General features: G+C 34.8%; 1 protein-coding gene across 4 annotated transcripts in view; it reads left to right on the forward strand.

Moving 5' to 3' along the window:
* Positions 1–5,548: 5,548 nt before the first annotated feature.
* LOC131041879 (histone-lysine N-methyltransferase SUVR5) overlaps positions 5,549–17,475 on the forward strand; it is a 57,968-nt gene continuing 46,041 nt past the window's right edge. Inside the window, exons 1-2 of one of the 4 annotated variants that reach the window (XM_057975105.2) lie at positions 5,549–5,824; positions 6,364–6,612. In XM_057975105.2, coding sequence (XP_057831088.2) covers positions 6,388–6,612 — 225 coding nt within the window. In that variant the 5' untranslated portion in view covers positions 5,549–5,824; positions 6,364–6,387. Of the gene's footprint in view, positions 5,825–6,003; positions 6,061–6,363; positions 6,613–17,475 lie in introns of those variants that run through there. The other 3 variants (XM_057975103.2, XM_057975104.2, XM_057975106.2) reach the window with 3 other exon arrangements.

The following is a 17,475-nucleotide window of genomic DNA, read 5'->3' on the forward strand; positions in this document are numbered from 1 at the left end:
TGTGTCCTTAATCATCTTTTGGTTTGTTTTGCAGATAGAAGAATATCGGGCCAGGGCAAGGACGACCTCTTCCAGTCCATCATCATCAAGGACATTCCACAAGCAAAAGGGGAAGACTCAAGATGCTTTGAGGCATTGGATGACTAGGAGTGTTCAAGGAGTTCAAGTTAGCCTCGAGACCTCATTCTGCCACAAGATAACAAAGAAAGGCTTTTCCAACACTTCAAGGCGAGGTGTACTTCCAGAGAAGGATGACTTGACAGTCAAGAAACCTCATCAGACACATGTGAGTCAAAGAAAGGCACACCATTCATCAAGCACATTAAAGACAGAGGAGGATCAACCAAGGTCAATGCAAGGGTATGGTGAAGAAGTAGATAGTTTCAGAAGAGTTAATCAAAGTTAACTTTTCAACATCATCAAATCGAATATTAAAAGAGGAACGAGCAAGTACTAGACAAGGTGGCATCCCAGTCATCATTCCTCCAGTCGGATTGGTCCACCTCAACATGACCAGATTCAATGTACCTAATTTACTAGAGGTGACACAAACTTTGATGTACCTACCCCTGCTTCCTATTGGTCCTCACCCTTCGAATGTAATTTTCTAATTGGCTAAGGAAGTTTGTTGTAACAAACCGTAATTAGGGTTTCTATCTTGTAATCCTAGCCATTGATTCTAAGTCACTCATAGTTGTCTGTTTGTAAAGGGTTCTCTATATAAAGCCCCGTCTCCTCATTTGTAAAGGTGAATAGTGGGTTAATAGATAATAGTCAGAGATTGATTAATAGAGAATAGATAGTAGAATAGCAAATAGAATAGCAATTAGAGTAGATTAGGAAGAGAAGGCAAGAAATTATTTCCTTGATTGTAAATGAACCCCCCTTTCATTGAAGATATGGTGAAATGTGTCGTTTCTTTGCAATATGCATGGTCTCTTGTAGAATCTCCAGTGTAGATGATAAATTATTAGATTAAATGAAAGAAGTTATTGAATGCACTCACATGGAATCCCCCTAGTCCAAACCACTAGCCTCTTGCTGACTGTAAGTGTGCCTTGCATGGTCAACTGGCATAGAATGAGCTTAATCTCAAGTCATTATACGTCTATTGTTCATGCATTAACTTGAATGATGATCAGTATCTGATGGTATTTGATTTGAATATATTTGAAGCATCCCTTAGAAGATCGTACTGAGTTGGTGTGGAATTGTTCAGCCTGATGGTGAGACCCAGCCTAGTAGGACTCCACCTAGTCGTTCATCCATCAACTTGCATTCTAGGTCTTAGAGTAGACTCTTTAAACTCTGTACCTTTTGCCATTTATTTATCTTCCAACCAGTAGATAGGACTTGAGTTCCAGTAGATCATATGCTCAGGCAATCAAATGTAAGTCCCCTTATGATTCCAACAAAATCACATCATACCGCAAGAGCTTATCCACAAGTAGAGAACCTACATAACAGAGCCTTGAAGTTTCTCTGATTGATCCTTCTGCGATATCTTCAGCATTCACGAAGCTTTATTCAAGAGAGGATAAGATACCTCTGGGTATTTTATTCTGTGTTTGATTGTGTACAAAAGACACATCAACAAGTTCCAAAGAGATAAAATTCATTGGTGAGAATTAAAGGGCATATCACTATTATCTTGTTAAGAGAAGAATCATTTTTTTCAACGAATTCATCTTGAGAGAAGATTTCCAATAGAATGTTTAAAAATAGTAACCTTATTTTCTCTATGATATACTCTCCTTTCGATTACCTCGACAAACAACAAGATCAATACAAGAGCACAAGGAAAGAAGGCAAATGAGTAACATACTATGGTGTAGAAGACAAAAGAGATGTTGATTGAGACATTACAAAAAAATAAGTAGAGTGGAAAAATCACTATTAGAGGGAGCTACCTCTTTCCCCTTGTGAGAGTTTGAAGATGTATTGGGTTGTAGCTTAACTACTTTAGTATTAACATTAGCTAAGGTTCTGGCTAGAGTTACACTATTATTAAGGTTATGGATATTTTAATGGTTTTTTATTATATTCTCCCATCATCATTTTTAGAAGGAGGATCTCTTGTAGGTTGACTAGAGGGATTACAAGAGGATACCAATCGTTAATCCCTAGTTTTATGATTAAGGGGTTGATTTATGAAACACACGTTTAACAAATTAAGGTAAATGAAATTTTATTTATGATGAAAAATAGCTAATTTGAATATCCATATTTTATTTTAAATCCTTCAAGAGATCAACCTCAACATAGAGATACTTTTGCGGATGAGTTGAAAAAATTCTATCAAATTCAACAAAAATAACTTTACCAAGTGAGCCAACAATGTGATTTAAAAATTTCAACAAAGAAGGAATACTAACGAATTATACCTAGACTAACACATAAACAACCTTTTCATCAGAGAAGACTTCGTGAGTTCAAGGTTAAAAAACCAAAGGGGATGCACAAACATGCAAGGGGCCATGTTTAAGAATAACTTCTACATGGATAACTTTAACAAAGAAAAAAAGGAAAAATCTCTTGATGAAGTTTTGGATGACATTAAGATGGACCTCATGTGGGATCCAATTCTTGTTGATTCAATACCTAATCATGCTTTCAAGAGGAGTTCTTCCAACAAAGTAACTTATTAAAATAAAATGTTTAATCCATTTATAAACACTATCAAATTTTGAGATAGACAAGACTACATCTAGAGGAGAATTAGAGTTCATGCCTTGCGAAACTCCTTGAGAACAATTTTTTTGGGTGCTTGGTCATGGAATCCATCATCCAAAGCTATCAAACCATCGATACCAATAAAAATTACGGGAATAACAAAGTTTGAAGCCATTGGAAATGAAGATTAAAAAGTTTTTAATAAATGCGATGGATTAAATATATTCTAGGCCAAAGGTGCAACATGACACTAGAACAATAACACAATATAAGCAAATACCAAAACCCTAACAAATCTCAAGCACAACCCTTCAAGAAATTTCACATTCTAATCTATTATGCTCTATACTACAACTAAAACCACTTAGACCAACTTAACTTGGCGTTGATAAATTTCATATTACACTTATTATTGACATAACCATGGACCTCCCCTTTACTACTCTACAAAGGAGGGTGCAAAGATTAATAAGGATACAAAGTCTAAATTTGAAAGTCGTATGGTTATAAGCATAATATTATCCAAACAAAGCCATGATATGCATGCCTTTTAAGCAAGGGTGCACAAAGAAAGACAAATCCATAAATCTTGTCTTTATCATTCCCCAACCTTCCTTGAGAAACTTGTATGATGTAGAGTATTGAAGAATCTTCAAATATCTACCACAATGAGCCATCTTATCTCTAATACGCACATTAAGTCAATAGGTCCCCACTCATTCCGTGAACTGTTGATAACTTCTTAGGCCTCCTAATCACATGCAAAATTTGCCAACTCATCTACATTAGCATTATAGCTTCTTAATAAGAGTGATTTAGGTGGAATTTGCTCATGTAGAGTTCAATTCGACCCAAATGACCTCTGCAATGCTCAAAATATTAAAATAAGATCTTACTTAAAGTAAAGATATTAAATATTTTATTAATTAACAAAATTCAAAGGATAAGATAATTTTTTTGAATTTATTTCAAGATTAGTGAATAAGACAAGGTTTTAATTATAGTTAGGGTTCAATTAGAGTTTGAATTATAGTCCAATTAAAATTAAAATCTAATGTTGAAGAAATGGGGACAAGGCAAAAACAAAGTTCAAATGTTAGTTTCCAACCATAAAACCAAGACAAAGAAGTAAAACCATTCCAAACATATCAAGAAAGATTAAAAAGCATGTAAGTAAAGAAAGATAAAAGAAGAGAAGGAAGAGAAATCTCCCTAAGATGCTTCCATGATGCCTTTTGACGCTTCTTCCTTGTTTCTCCCCTCTCCAAGTCCCAAATGAGTGTAGCTCTCAACTTTTAGCACTATCCATGGATGCCATATGGAGATTCAAGATGGTTGTAGATGATAAACAAATGCTATGCAAGTGTAAAAGGGTTGCTATGAGAAAGCTCCTAATGTCTATTTAAATTCCACTATAATAAAAATGCTCTAATGCTCTCTAATGCCTCCTTTTTTTTGCTTGAGGAATGAGGTCCTTTTATAGGGAAAAATAATGATTGAATGGCTAAGATTGGGTGATCTTGTGAAGTGTCAAGATTGATGGATTTAGGATCCATGTGATGGCTTTCAACCCAATCCCTTGAAGACAAGTGTCAACATGAGATGACTTGAGAGGAGAGGGAAGGAGCATTTAATGCCCGAGGAGACATGAGGGTAACCTTATGTGGGTTGGGTTATTCGATAAATCTATTATCCAAGGGATAAACTCTTGTGCAAGAGTAAAAGGGATAACAATGGTCAAATCAATGAATGCTTGAAGAGACCCATGAGTTAAAGGATGGTTGAGTTAGAGAGAAAGTCTCTAACCAAAGGTTGAGTTTGAGTTAACCATTTATGGTCATGTAAGAGCCTTTAATGGTTTTAGAAGACTTTAGAGGTTATTGGAGACACAAAACCTTTAATGGTTATTGAAGACTTTTGAGTTGTTTTGAGAAGTGACCTTTCTTAAGGGATGTGCAAATGATTAGAGATGGGGATTAGGCTAATTAGAAGGGGTTAGAAGAGTCTAGAAGAAGGGTTAGATATGCAAGTGGATTTGGTGGGTGAGAGAAAATAAGATTTTATTTAGAAATAAAAATCTATTTATTTGTGCAACTTGCATTTGTATGAAAATGCAAGTGGGGTAGGATTTTACATAAATATTGATTTATTTAAAAAGGGGAATTTGATTTGTGTTTTTAAATAAATGTTAAATTTATTTAAATGAGAGGAATGAGGGAAATTAAATAAATTAGATTTATTTAATAATTGGGTTATAGATAGGGATTTTTAATTTAAATAAATTTATATAATTTATTTAATTAAAATAGCAGAATGAGGGTTGAATGAATTAATTAAATGTGAATTTAATTAATAGAGGAATATTAGTACATTAAAATAAATATTAAATATTTATTTAATTAATAAACAAATCTATGTGTCTACAAAATCAATTTCAATAGAGGTCAGTTATATATAGGATTCATATAGTACAAGTATAGGTATATTAGACCATAAAGTACACAAATTGTAAAATCAATCTTTGTGTGTTATAACATTTTAAAATAACTCTTACATAAAAATAAAGTCAATAAAAAAGGAACAATATAAATAGAAAAAAAATGTCTCGATGACATAAATTTTTCTAAATATAAATAAAGAGTTAATAAAAAAATGTTAAGAAAACTAGATAAAAAAAATATCATATAACAAAAGATAAGAAAACTAGATAAAAAAAATATCATATCACAAAAGATATTCAATATTTCTCAAAAAAGTATTTTTAAATATATATTTAATAATTTATATATTGACAGCCTTAAAAAACACTTTAGAGGAGCCTCGGAGTTTCCGCGACCGAATATATTGTAAATGACCCAAAATAGCGGAACGTCACGACTTAGGCAAATGGACGCAAAACACTAATGTAACCGAGTTGAGGGTTTTAAAAACTTTAGTTTTTCTAACGAATGGGGAGAAAGGGTTATATTATTTCGTGTGTTGGACTATAGGGGGAGAAGATTTGGGATCGGAAATATCTTTGCATTCCCCTGACAAGGACCATACTATTCATTCCTCAGAGCCTATATGCTTGTCCATGTCTGCTAATGAGAATATTGATAATGGCATCACGCCCCTGGAGTCACCAAATTCGGCAAATAATGATTTTCAGGTAGGGGACTTAAACTAATTCTTTCCTTCTGTTCATAATCATGGAATATCTATGGCATCTATCTCAATTTAATATTGTCTCTTATTGCATGCAAATGTTATATGCTTATATTATTTGTTGGGGTCCATGTGTGTGTCTTTCTTTCTTTATGGCTTAGGGAAATCTAAGGGAGGCGAGCCTTTATTTTTTTGGATTTTATTGATTTGGTAGATTGTGGGGCTGAAGAAATTTTGTGGGTAATGTCGGGTTTGCAATTTTCAAACTTCCTTAACAGTCATTATCACTAAATGATTCTCTTGCTTTTAGGCGGAATCGATCATATTTGCTATACCCATGGACATATTTTGTTAATTGGTATTAATGTGAACACTATTGGATGGATCTTTATATGTCATTGGACTTTTTTTGGGGTGTCGATCAACAGCTGTAAATGAATGTTTTTTTTTTAATTGGGTTACTTATTTTGTTTTCAAATTTGAAGTTCCTGAGAAGATTTATAAATGCACTATTTGTTTGGGTGGTGGCTGTTGTGTGCATAGTAGGAAGGGCAGAGGCAATGTGGGATGGGAGTGGCAGAAGACAACCCAGAAGTTTCAGTGGGTATTGGTGGAACAACAGAGACACAGATTTTTCTCAATGGAGAACAAGGGCATCTTAAAGATGGAGTCTTTGAGCAATGCGTGGAAATGCTCAAATCTGAATACCCATCAGATGCTTTGGAAAGGAAAGAGGCTGCATTAAAGAATCAAGAGATAAACCGGCAATCTGGATTGGCTCTATGGGTTAAGGTGAGTGTGTTGGACATTATGGAATCTTGTGGTTTTGCTATAATTATTAATTGCTTTCCCATAGTTGTAAGGATCTCTTAGTTTATACCTCTTTCGATGAGGAATTACTTTGCTTGATGCATGAAAACAGACATTGTAGAATTAATTCTTACAAAATGAACCCAATATATAAGATTATACGCAAATACATAACATGTACTCATGCGGGCACATACATATGTGTGTAACTTCCATATACATGTAAATACACAAAAATGTGTAGGAAAATAAACTCACACATCTCCATCTATACATACATCTGCATGTACATGCATATATGATAGTGCACAAATAAATTTAAGGTTGAGGTTATTTTGTAGGTCACAAGTCACAGCCAAGGCAACACACTTCTGGGGTGTAAGAGATTCTTCTTCTAGGGCAGAAGAACTTATTTCACTTTACCACGCCTTATACAATTATTTTGCCCCTTGGGTTTTGACCTCATGGCTAAGTTTGGAAATGAATGTGACCTACCGATCCATTTACTTAACATCTATATGCATGTGCATCCATACATATTTTGGTCTGAGTGGTTGAAAAGAAACTGAACTATGTTTGAGCAAAGAAATAGGAGGAAAAAGATAAAAATGACAGTGTTGTTTGAGAGAGGAATAGAGTAAAGGGAATCTCTTTAATTTCTCTAGGTTAAATTGCTTTTTAGGACTTTCAACCTATGCTTTTTTAGAAAATTGTTTATTGGAGTTAGATTATTACACAAATTTCTCATGTTTGGTTTTTTGTTTACTTACTATTTGTGTAGATATGAATGTTGTATCCATATCTGGAAGTTTATAGATGGATCCATTTTTAGGAAACCCCAAGGGTTGGACCTAGTAAATATCACCAGGGTCTCTTGTATAGAATAGTTTTATACAAGAAAAATATGTTTTATTTTGTTTAGTTGGCAGGCCTTGAAGTAACTTTGATGCCCCGACAATGGTGTGTTATGTGTAGCCTTCAAAACTTTATCCTATACCTTCAATCTTAGGATAGGATAAATTTTTGTTTTGTATATAATAAGATCATCTACTACCTTATACCTATCATTGTGGATCTTTCCTTCAAGAAAACCAATAGCAAATGTGTCCTTTCCATATTTTACTATTATGTTAGCCTTTTAATCAAGAGAAATATTCGACAATGAATATAAGTAAGGCTTCCTTGATAGAGTATTAGCTACTACATTATTGTTATGTGTAGCCTTCACAACTTTATCCTCTATCTTCAATCTTAGGGTAAGATAAATTCTTGTCTTTACTTAGAATACGATCATCTACTATCTTTTACCTATCATCTTGGATCTTTCCTTAAAGAAAGCCAGTAGCAAATGTGTCCTTCCCATATTTTACTATTATGTTAGCCTTCCAATCAAGAGAAATCTCTGATAATAAATATAAGACTACCTTGATAGAGCATTAGCTACTACATTATTTTTACCTTTGACATATTCAATGTCAAAATGATAGGCTTGAATCTTACTTACCCATTTTTGTTGTTTGTTGTTTGTTGTTTAAATTTCTTTGGTGAAGAAAAAACTTAAAACTATTGTGATATGTTTTGATCACAAACCTGGCAAAAAAAGGATATTACTCAATTTTGTTGAGAACATGCAATATGGTTGGCATCTCTTTATCATAGATTGAAAAATTCTTTTTAGTGTCTTGTGGCTTTCTACTTTCAAAAGCTATTGGATGTCCTTTTGCATGAACATTGCTCCAATTCCTTCACCTAAGGCATCACATTCTAGAAACAAAAGGAAGCGAGAAGTTTGGAATATGTAGCATAGGACACGAGTTTATTACTTTCTTGAGTTAATCAAAAGCTTGTTGAGCTATCTTTGTTTAGGCAAATGCTCCCTTCTTGGTCAAATTTGTTATTGGAATAACTAATTGAGAGAATCCTTTGACAAATCTTCTATAGTAGCTACATTGCTCTAAGGATCCTCTCAAGTATGTTAAGTTGGTCGGCGAAGGCCAATCTAAAATAGTTTGCATCTTTTGTTGATCTACTTGCACTCCTTAAGCACCATTAACATGTCCTAAATATAGAATCTTCGTCAATCTAAATACAAATATGGATTCCTTAGCAAAAAGGATTGTCCCAATATTTTCAAACTTCATCCAAATGTTGTAGATGTTCTTTCCATGTTTTGTTGTAGATCAAAATATCATCAAAGAATACTAAGACAGACTTCCTCAATTGATGTCTAAGCACATGGTTCATACATGATTGGAAGGTAGCGGGGGCATTAGTTAAACCAAAGGGCATAACTAAAAACTCAAAATGTCCAAAATGGCATCAATAAGCAATTTCATGCACATCCTATTCTCACCCATATTTGATGATACTTGAATTTCAAGTCAAATTTTGAGTATAGCTTTCTTGTTTAAAGCTCTGAAATTTATGCACATTTGCATAGTTCCATCTTTTTTTTTTTCACTTGGATGACTAAAGATGCAAAAGGGATAGAACTAGGCTTGATATGGCCCATCTCTAGAAGTTCTTTTGTTGTTTTTTCAATTTCTTCCTTTAATCTTCTTGGATGTCTATAAGGAGTAGTACTTGTTGGTTTTACTCTAGTTTCTAGTTTGATTGTATGATGAAATTCTATATCAGGTGACAATTCTAGAGGAATGCCATTGAAGACCATACTATGCTTATCCAAGAGTGTTTGTATGTCTACATGATAAGCTTGCCTATTCATATTAGCTGTAGAGGTTACTAGACATTGTGTTGCCCATGCTATATGTCCACTCCTAAAACACCTCTCCATTCTTTTTGCTAATACAACTCTAGGAGCTCCATTGGTAATGCCTTTTAGCACTACTTTTTTGCTTGTTGTTTTGAACCTTTTAGTAAATTCTTCCAATGAGTGTAGTCATTGCAATCCTAAAACCACATCGATATCTCGTATGACCATCACATAGAAGTCATCTTGCATCTTGTGTTTACCAAGAACAATCTCCAATTGTTGAATTTTATCTAAGTAGCTGGATATGCCTTTGCCCCTTTTGGAGCAAGCATATCCCAATATCCAATCCGAATATGAATATGATATGGCGCGAATACATGTTGAATACTGTACCCAAGTGTGCCCAAAAAAACCTTGATTTTCCAATCTTGCTAGATATTGTGGGATTTGATTCTTTTAAAATTTGACATAAATCTTTCTAAACTTTATTTAGAAAAACTTCAATCATGCAATTTTTATTTTTTTTGGTATAAACAAAACCTACACCAAACGAGGAAGACAAATGAAATGTTTTACTATTTCAGTGACCCATTTTTTCAGGGTATCTTCCAATGCAACTCTACTTTTTTTTGCATATTGTAAATTGTTAAATCAACCTATAATTATTTATGTAGCAATTATGTGTCTATATTGCTTTTAAAGTAATGAAAATATCCTCAAATAACCTAGAAAATTGTGTTAAATATACGTGTATGTGTTTTTTTATGAATGTCATAACTAGTTGTATCCATATTGGGGGTCTTAAAAAATGGCCGTATTCATATGCGATACCTTATCCGTATCTGTATCCTTATACATGTCCATGCAACTTTGAATTTTATTGGTGCTTGGAATGGTAAAACTATCAACAACTATGACATTTAATCCATTGAAAATTTCTATTTGCAACCTTCTAGCAACCAACCCTTAAATGAAGTTGTGTGTTGTTCCACTGTCAGTTAGAACCTATGTCAGTACGGTCAAATTCGAGTTTGAGTTTGGCAGCTATAAAATTTAGATGAAGTTTGACAAGGGCAAAAAATTTGGAAAAAAATTTCGACATTAATTCGCCTTATATAAATTATTATTATTTTTAAATATATGTAATATTTTTTTAATATAAATATAAATAAATTATTATTATTTTTAAATATATAACATTTTTTTTAATATAAATAAAAATGATAAAATAATAAATAAATCTAAATCTATTTAATATTAATAAATAAATTAAAATTACATAAGTATAATATGAAATCTTTAATCTATTTAATATTAATAAGTAAATAAAAATAACATACATTTAATTTGAAATCTTAACTTGAATATATAATGTTTTTATTTAATATAAATAAAAATGAAAAAATAATAAATAAATCTAAATCTATTTTATAATAATAAGTAAATTAAAATAACATAAATTTAATATGAAATCTTTAATCTATTTAATATTAATCAGTAAAATTAAAATAACATACATTTAATATGAAATCTTAAGGACTAAAAAAGCTAAACTAAATTTAATATGCCTTCTTACGCTGAAGGCATGACGGCCTACTTGGTCGAGTCGGCGACGGACAAAGAACTTTGATGGCGGCATTGCGGGGGAAACAACGATGATGGGGTAGTGGTTCACACCCATGAAACATGAACAAATAACTTCAATAGCTGGATGTAGCATGAACAAACACCTTCAGTCATGCGACAGACAAAAAGAACAAAAAAAACTCTCAAAATGGACAGACGTGGCTGAGCGGGGAGTATTCGCAATGAGCAAAGGTGGGGACCTTCAAACGTCTGCAAAATGCATCAGAACCTCGGTGGATATACCCTAAAAAAATGCTAACATATTTGCTGTAAGAATTTTAGACAAACTTTTACGAATTTTAGTAATTTTGTTAGGTTTGCCGAATCTCAAACTTGAAGCTGAAAATTTCGGTGAACACGGTGACTAAGGTTAGAACTATAACTCCGTGTGCTTGAAAAATGCTTGATACTTTGAAAGGATGATATTTAGGAGCGATTGACAATGTTCCAAGTTTGTCCCTTGGATGTTTACTTTCCTCTTTTGTTTTTGGTTCAGGTTCACATTCTTTAATTTTTGGCTTTGGTTCTTCCTCCTTTGAATCATCATAAGGAATTACTTCTATATATTGCACTTGACCTTTTCTCAAGCATTAGTGTCCAGGTTCCCATGGTATTCTGCAAGAAAAACATCATTTGTTTCAACATTCTCATTTTTGGTCGTTTCATCAAAACCTCTTTGGTTCAAATACCTTTTGTTAAGAAAACCGTTTTTAAAAAAGTTTGTTTTTCTTCCCAATAGGAGGGGTTTATTGATGGAACTTATTCTTGGTCACCAAAATTTCTAAATTCAAAGCTCTTTTAGTAGCCTCTTGAAGGGTGAATGAAATAGTAAATGACTGATTGATTATTCGGTTTTTACAAAGGAGACGAAGGATTCCTTATATAAACATTACAAGACAATCTTTACATAATGGAAACGATTGAGAATAGAAATAGGAAAGATAGAGAGGAAACTAAAAAACTAACTAAGATGACCATTATAGAAACATTACATTATTATTTTAACACCCCTTGATGGTCATCGTACTAACTACCCTACAAAAGACTTAATTTGCAGATCATTTGGCCATGAATGCATAGAAGGTTGCCCCCTTCTCTTCAAAACGCTCTACAACATGAGCCTGATTCTGTAAAACTTCTTGATATGATCAAGTTTACCACAATCTGTCTACCACAATCCTTCTGACATGATATTGGGTAACACAAGCCATCCCTCCCTTTATTCAGAGACATCGAGATCAGCTTCTTAAAACCACACAAAAAACGCATCATGATTTTTTTTGGAAAATAATCAGAAAACCCAGAAAACAACAACACCAATCATGATTTTTTGTGGAAAAAATCAGAAAACCCTCCAACAAAGAAAGAACCCAGGATTTATTGTGTGAATTAATCATGCAAAAAACAAATAGAGAAAACATGATTTTTGAAGAGAAAACGTGCAAAAGCCTCCATGATTTTTTGTGGAGAAAAATTAGAAAACCCATCCATGATTTGTAATGTATCTGTTGATGCGTTTTTTACGCACATGCGAACACATAATAAAATACCATAAGTATCTTATCCTCTCTTGAACAAAATCTCTCTGATGCTGAAGATTTGCTTAAGGATCATTCGAGAAGACTCCAAGCTTCTTGAATGTAGGGTCTCTACATGTAGATAAGCTCATTGGTTGATGTGATTATGCTGGAATCACAAGGGGACTTACATTCGAATGCCTGAATGCTTGATTTGCTGGAACTTAGGTCCTATCTACTCAATTGAAAGATAAAAAATAGCAAAAGAGGTAGGGTTTGAGAGAGTCTATTCTAATCTTAAGAATGTAGGAAGATGAATGAATGGCTAGATGGAATCCTACTAAGCGAGGTCTCACCATCAAACTGAACAATTTGACACAAGCTCAGTGCAATCTTCTAAGGATGTTTCAAGGATGTTCAATACCATCAAACATCAATTACCATTCAAGTTAATGCATAAGCAATGAATGTATAACGATTCGAAGTTAAACTCATATCATTTCAGTTGACCACACAAGGCGCAGTTACAAGCAACAAGAGGCTAGTGGTATGGATTGGGCGGATTCCACATGAATACATTCAACAACTTCTTCCATCCAATCTAATTATTTACCATCTAACATGAAGATCCAACAAGAAACCATGCAAATTGTAAAGAAACAACACACTTCACCATAACTTCAATGAAAATGGAGTTCATTTACAACTTAGGCAACAATTTCTGCCTTCTCTTCCTACTTTAACTTCTATTCTATTCTCTTAAGACTATCTATTGACTATTGGCTATTCTACTCGCTATTAGCTATTCCCTATTAATTATTAACTATCCCCTATTAACCTTTACAAATGAAGAGCCTGAGCCTTTTATAGTGCTCTCAATACAATTCAACGGCTCAGATCAATTTGAGATCAATGGCCAAGATTTTACAATGAAAACCCTAATTAGGGTTTGTTACAACAAACTCTCCTTAGCCAATGAGAAAATTACATTCAGCGAATGTGGACCAATAGATATCAGGGGTAGGTGCCTCGGAGTTTGTGCCATCGTGGAGGAATCAAATACATTGTATCTAGACATGCTGATGTAGACCTTCCCTGATTGGTGAGTGGTGATTGGGATGATGACTAGGATTCCACCTCAACTTGCACTTGTAGGTTTGGAAGATTTGATACTCGACATTACAAGCTTGCTCAAAGTAGTTGTGATGGGATATATTGAGGGAGCTGAGTCCTTCTTCCATCCTTGCTTGCTTTTGAGTGATTGTATTACTACTCCTTAAGATCCTTACTCTAATCTTCTTCATGCCTCTAGGGTGTGGTGAGAATACTTGAGATTCTTCCCTCCTAAATACCTTTGTGTTTGATGAAGCTTCCTCTTGATCTTACATAATGGTGATAGGAAGTGTTTGTCATGATCGCTCATCCCTCCATCCTTGCTTGTGTCTCTTGCATGGTGGTTGCATGATCTTCCCTTTTATATCTGCAAAACAAAGCAAGTATAGTATCAAACTCATATGATATATAGCTTATATAATCTCTTAACTTGACACAATCTCTGATTTTGAATGATTGCAATCAATAAGTTCATTGGGTAATTTGAATACCCTAGGGCAAATCAAGGCCTCTTAGCTGAGTAAATTCGCTTTTCCTCAATACTTAAATGATAAATTCGCCTTTTCAAGACATCAGACCTGCACCCTCAATAATGAATTTCGTCTATAGGCTGGATGAAATTCGCAAATACGCTGATGAAATTCCTTGCCCTGCTGGAATAATTCACTGACCTGCCACTGATGGAGAGAAAAATGTTTGAATTGATGCTTAGAATGATTGATTTGACCTCCCTTTATATGCGATCTAGGATAAAGATACAAGGCCGACCTGATTTAGTATGAATAAAAATAACTTTCAAAGTGCTGGCCCCAAAATACTTGTTTTGTTGAATTTCGCTTTGGAGCTCATGCAATCACTCTATGTCCTTGCCAAGGACGGGACCTATAATAAAGTTCGCTGGCTGACCTTTATAAAGCATGTTCTTATCAATTTGCTGCATGTTATTTGAGTGGTTAAGATCAAGATAAGCATCTCGCTCTATGTCCTTTTTAAGGACAGGCCCAAAATGATTAGGTCTGCTCCCTGACCGCCTTAGGGACAAGACCTATAATAAATTCGCTTTTGACCTTGCTAAGGACAAGATCAAAATTAAATTGCATCATTTGATTTGATCGATCAGGGTCTGAAACAAGTAGTTCACTCTCTGACCGGCCCAAGGACAGGCCCTAAAATGCATTTCGCTTTGTGTCCTATCCAAGGACAGGACCTATAATGCTGTTCGCTCCAAGACCTTGGCAAGGTACGCTCATGATTCTAGACAAAGTTTGCTTTATGACCTCTCCAAGATACATATTCAAGTTTGCTTTGGACCCTCAGCTAGGACAAGGCAAGGTGACAATTTCGCTCCACGTCCTTTGGAAGGACAGGCCCTATATGACAATTTTTGCTCCAAAACCTTTCTAAGGACAGGACCCAAAATGTAAATTTCGTTGTGTGTCCAGCCCAAGGACAAGACTCACAAGAGAGTTCGCTCTGTGTCCTTCTTAAGGACAGGCCCTACTATGTAAATTTCGCTCTCAGACCTGTCTAACGACATGATTAGGTTCGCTCAATGACCTTTCTAAGGACAGCCATGAAAACAAAATTTGCTCAATAACCATCAGCAGATCGCTCTAGACCCTCAGCAAGGACAAGGTCAAAATAGGTAAAACTCGCTCAATGACCATGGTGAGGACAGACCTTATAACTGAAAACTTGCTCTATGATCTAAAGGAAGATTTTGCTCTATGTCCTTAGTAAGGACAAGACTCAAAGTGCAGTTCACTTTTGGACCAAGGTATGGACAAGGTCAAAATGGAAAATTTCGCTCATTGTCCTTTGCAAGGACAGGGCCAAAATGATGAATTCACTCTGTGTCCTCTCCAAGGACAGGCCCTAAAATGGAATTTTCTCTCTGTGTCCTCTCCAAGGACAAGCCCTAAAATGGAATTTTCGCTTTGTGACCTTCGGGAGGACGGGACTTAAAGACAAAATTCGCTCTTGACCCTTGGCAAGGTATGGGAGCGAAAATGATAAATTCACTCTAAGACTTCTCTAAGGAAAAGGTCAAGGTAGGAAGTTGTTTGACAAGTTAGTCTTTCCGTGAGGATTCATATATGGAATATAACATTTAAGTATAAGTTCTTATACTTTAAGTTATATTCCATATATATTGTCAGGATGTTTGAGAGTGGTTCTGGACCTCTAGGAGTTATAATGCAAAATCTAGTTTTTGGAGGATCCTTCAAATTTTTGGACTTAGTCAAATTTCAGGATACTTCAGGATCAAGATGACATTCCAGACTTCTAAAGCGAGTTTGCTTTGACCTTGATGTAAAGGACAGGACCTAGGAGGACACCATGCATTCAACCAAGGTTTGATTTAGCAACTTGAAGCCTGACCAGATAGTACACAAAACCCTAGGAATGATCTAAATAACCCCTAATCACCCAACTGACTTGACTTCCACTCCACCCTAAGGAGATCCACCTGACTTGATGACCTTTGAGAAACTCAAACCCTTCAATGCAAAGGCTAAGACACAAAATGACCAACAACAAAACTAAAAGAGCTAACCCTAGAAAGCAAAAAGTAGGGGTCCCCATTTGCGATGGGGCAATGTGTGAATACCTCACAACAATACCCTTGTTAAAATAGGATTCATTAATAAATAATAATAATAAATTAAAATATAAAAAAATGAAAATAAAATTTAGTTAAGTTTAATGAATGGTCAAAAGGCATGAAATGAAGAGTTGTGACTCCCTCGAACATGAGATATGAAAGGGAGAGAAGAGAACTTCATTTGGGGAGAAAAGGGATGAAGGAAGAAAGAAGGGAGCAAAAAGGAATTAAGGAAGCATTAATGGGAAGAAGATAAGGAAGTGACTCTTTCTAAGGGTTAGCAATGATGAAGGGTTGTAACCCTTTTGAAGGGTGGTATTTGTGAAAGGTTGTGACCATTATGAAGAAGTGTGACTCTCTCTCACATTGGAGGATATAAAGGGGAGAAGTTTTCATTTAAGGAGGAGATAAAAAGGGGAGATCAGTTTGGGGAATGATATTTTATTCTCAAGCGCAACAATGAAAAGTGGTGACTCAATTCTTATGAAAGGTGGACAAACTCCTTGTCTAACTTAGGATTGTGTTTTATAGTCCTTCGCCATCTTGCGAACCCGCCCACTTCCTGCAACAAGGTAGAAATGCGCCTTACTTGTCCCTGATCACTTTGAAATCACACCTAGTTGTCCCTAGACACATCACAAATGTGTCCTACTTGACCTTGGATAGCTGGAAATCCCACCTAGCAGTCCTGGAACACTCCCCTTCCACCAATAAAGTATAAAGGAGAATTCATTCCTAGCATTGAAGGGGACTTATCAATCAATGGAGGAAATCAATACAATTAATATCAATTCTCTTTAAAAAAGCAAAGAATCTTCAGCAATCCAGCAATAACACTCATACAAGAGAGCAGCGTTCAAATTTCATAGAGGGAAATAACATCGAATTGAATCTGCCTAAATTACCACAACATACTGGAAATACGTGACCTGCAATAATTCTACAAGCATGTTGGGCATGATTTGGCGTACTCCCAAAAAGGGACATTACACGACGAGGAGAAAATTGTACAAAACTCTAGTTTGTTCAAAAACTTTACTTTTGGCCATCATGAGTAGTAAACAGAAATAAAACACTCTGATTTTTGTGGAAAAAATCAAGCAAAACCCTAGGCGCTGAAAAAGTTTGCTTCAAGAAAACCCACAATTTTTGAGGAGAAAATCAGGCAAAACCCATTGCTCCAAAACCTTAGTAGTAGCAAAGAAGGTGAAAACAAATTAGCAGTCTGCAGAAACCCTAGGTGCACTTAGAAACTTGTCGCCAGAAACCCT

This window comes from Cryptomeria japonica, chromosome 1, assembly GCF_030272615.1.
Source record: "Cryptomeria japonica chromosome 1, Sugi_1.0, whole genome shotgun sequence".
NCBI lineage: Eukaryota > Viridiplantae > Streptophyta > Pinopsida > Cupressales > Cupressaceae > Cryptomeria > Cryptomeria japonica.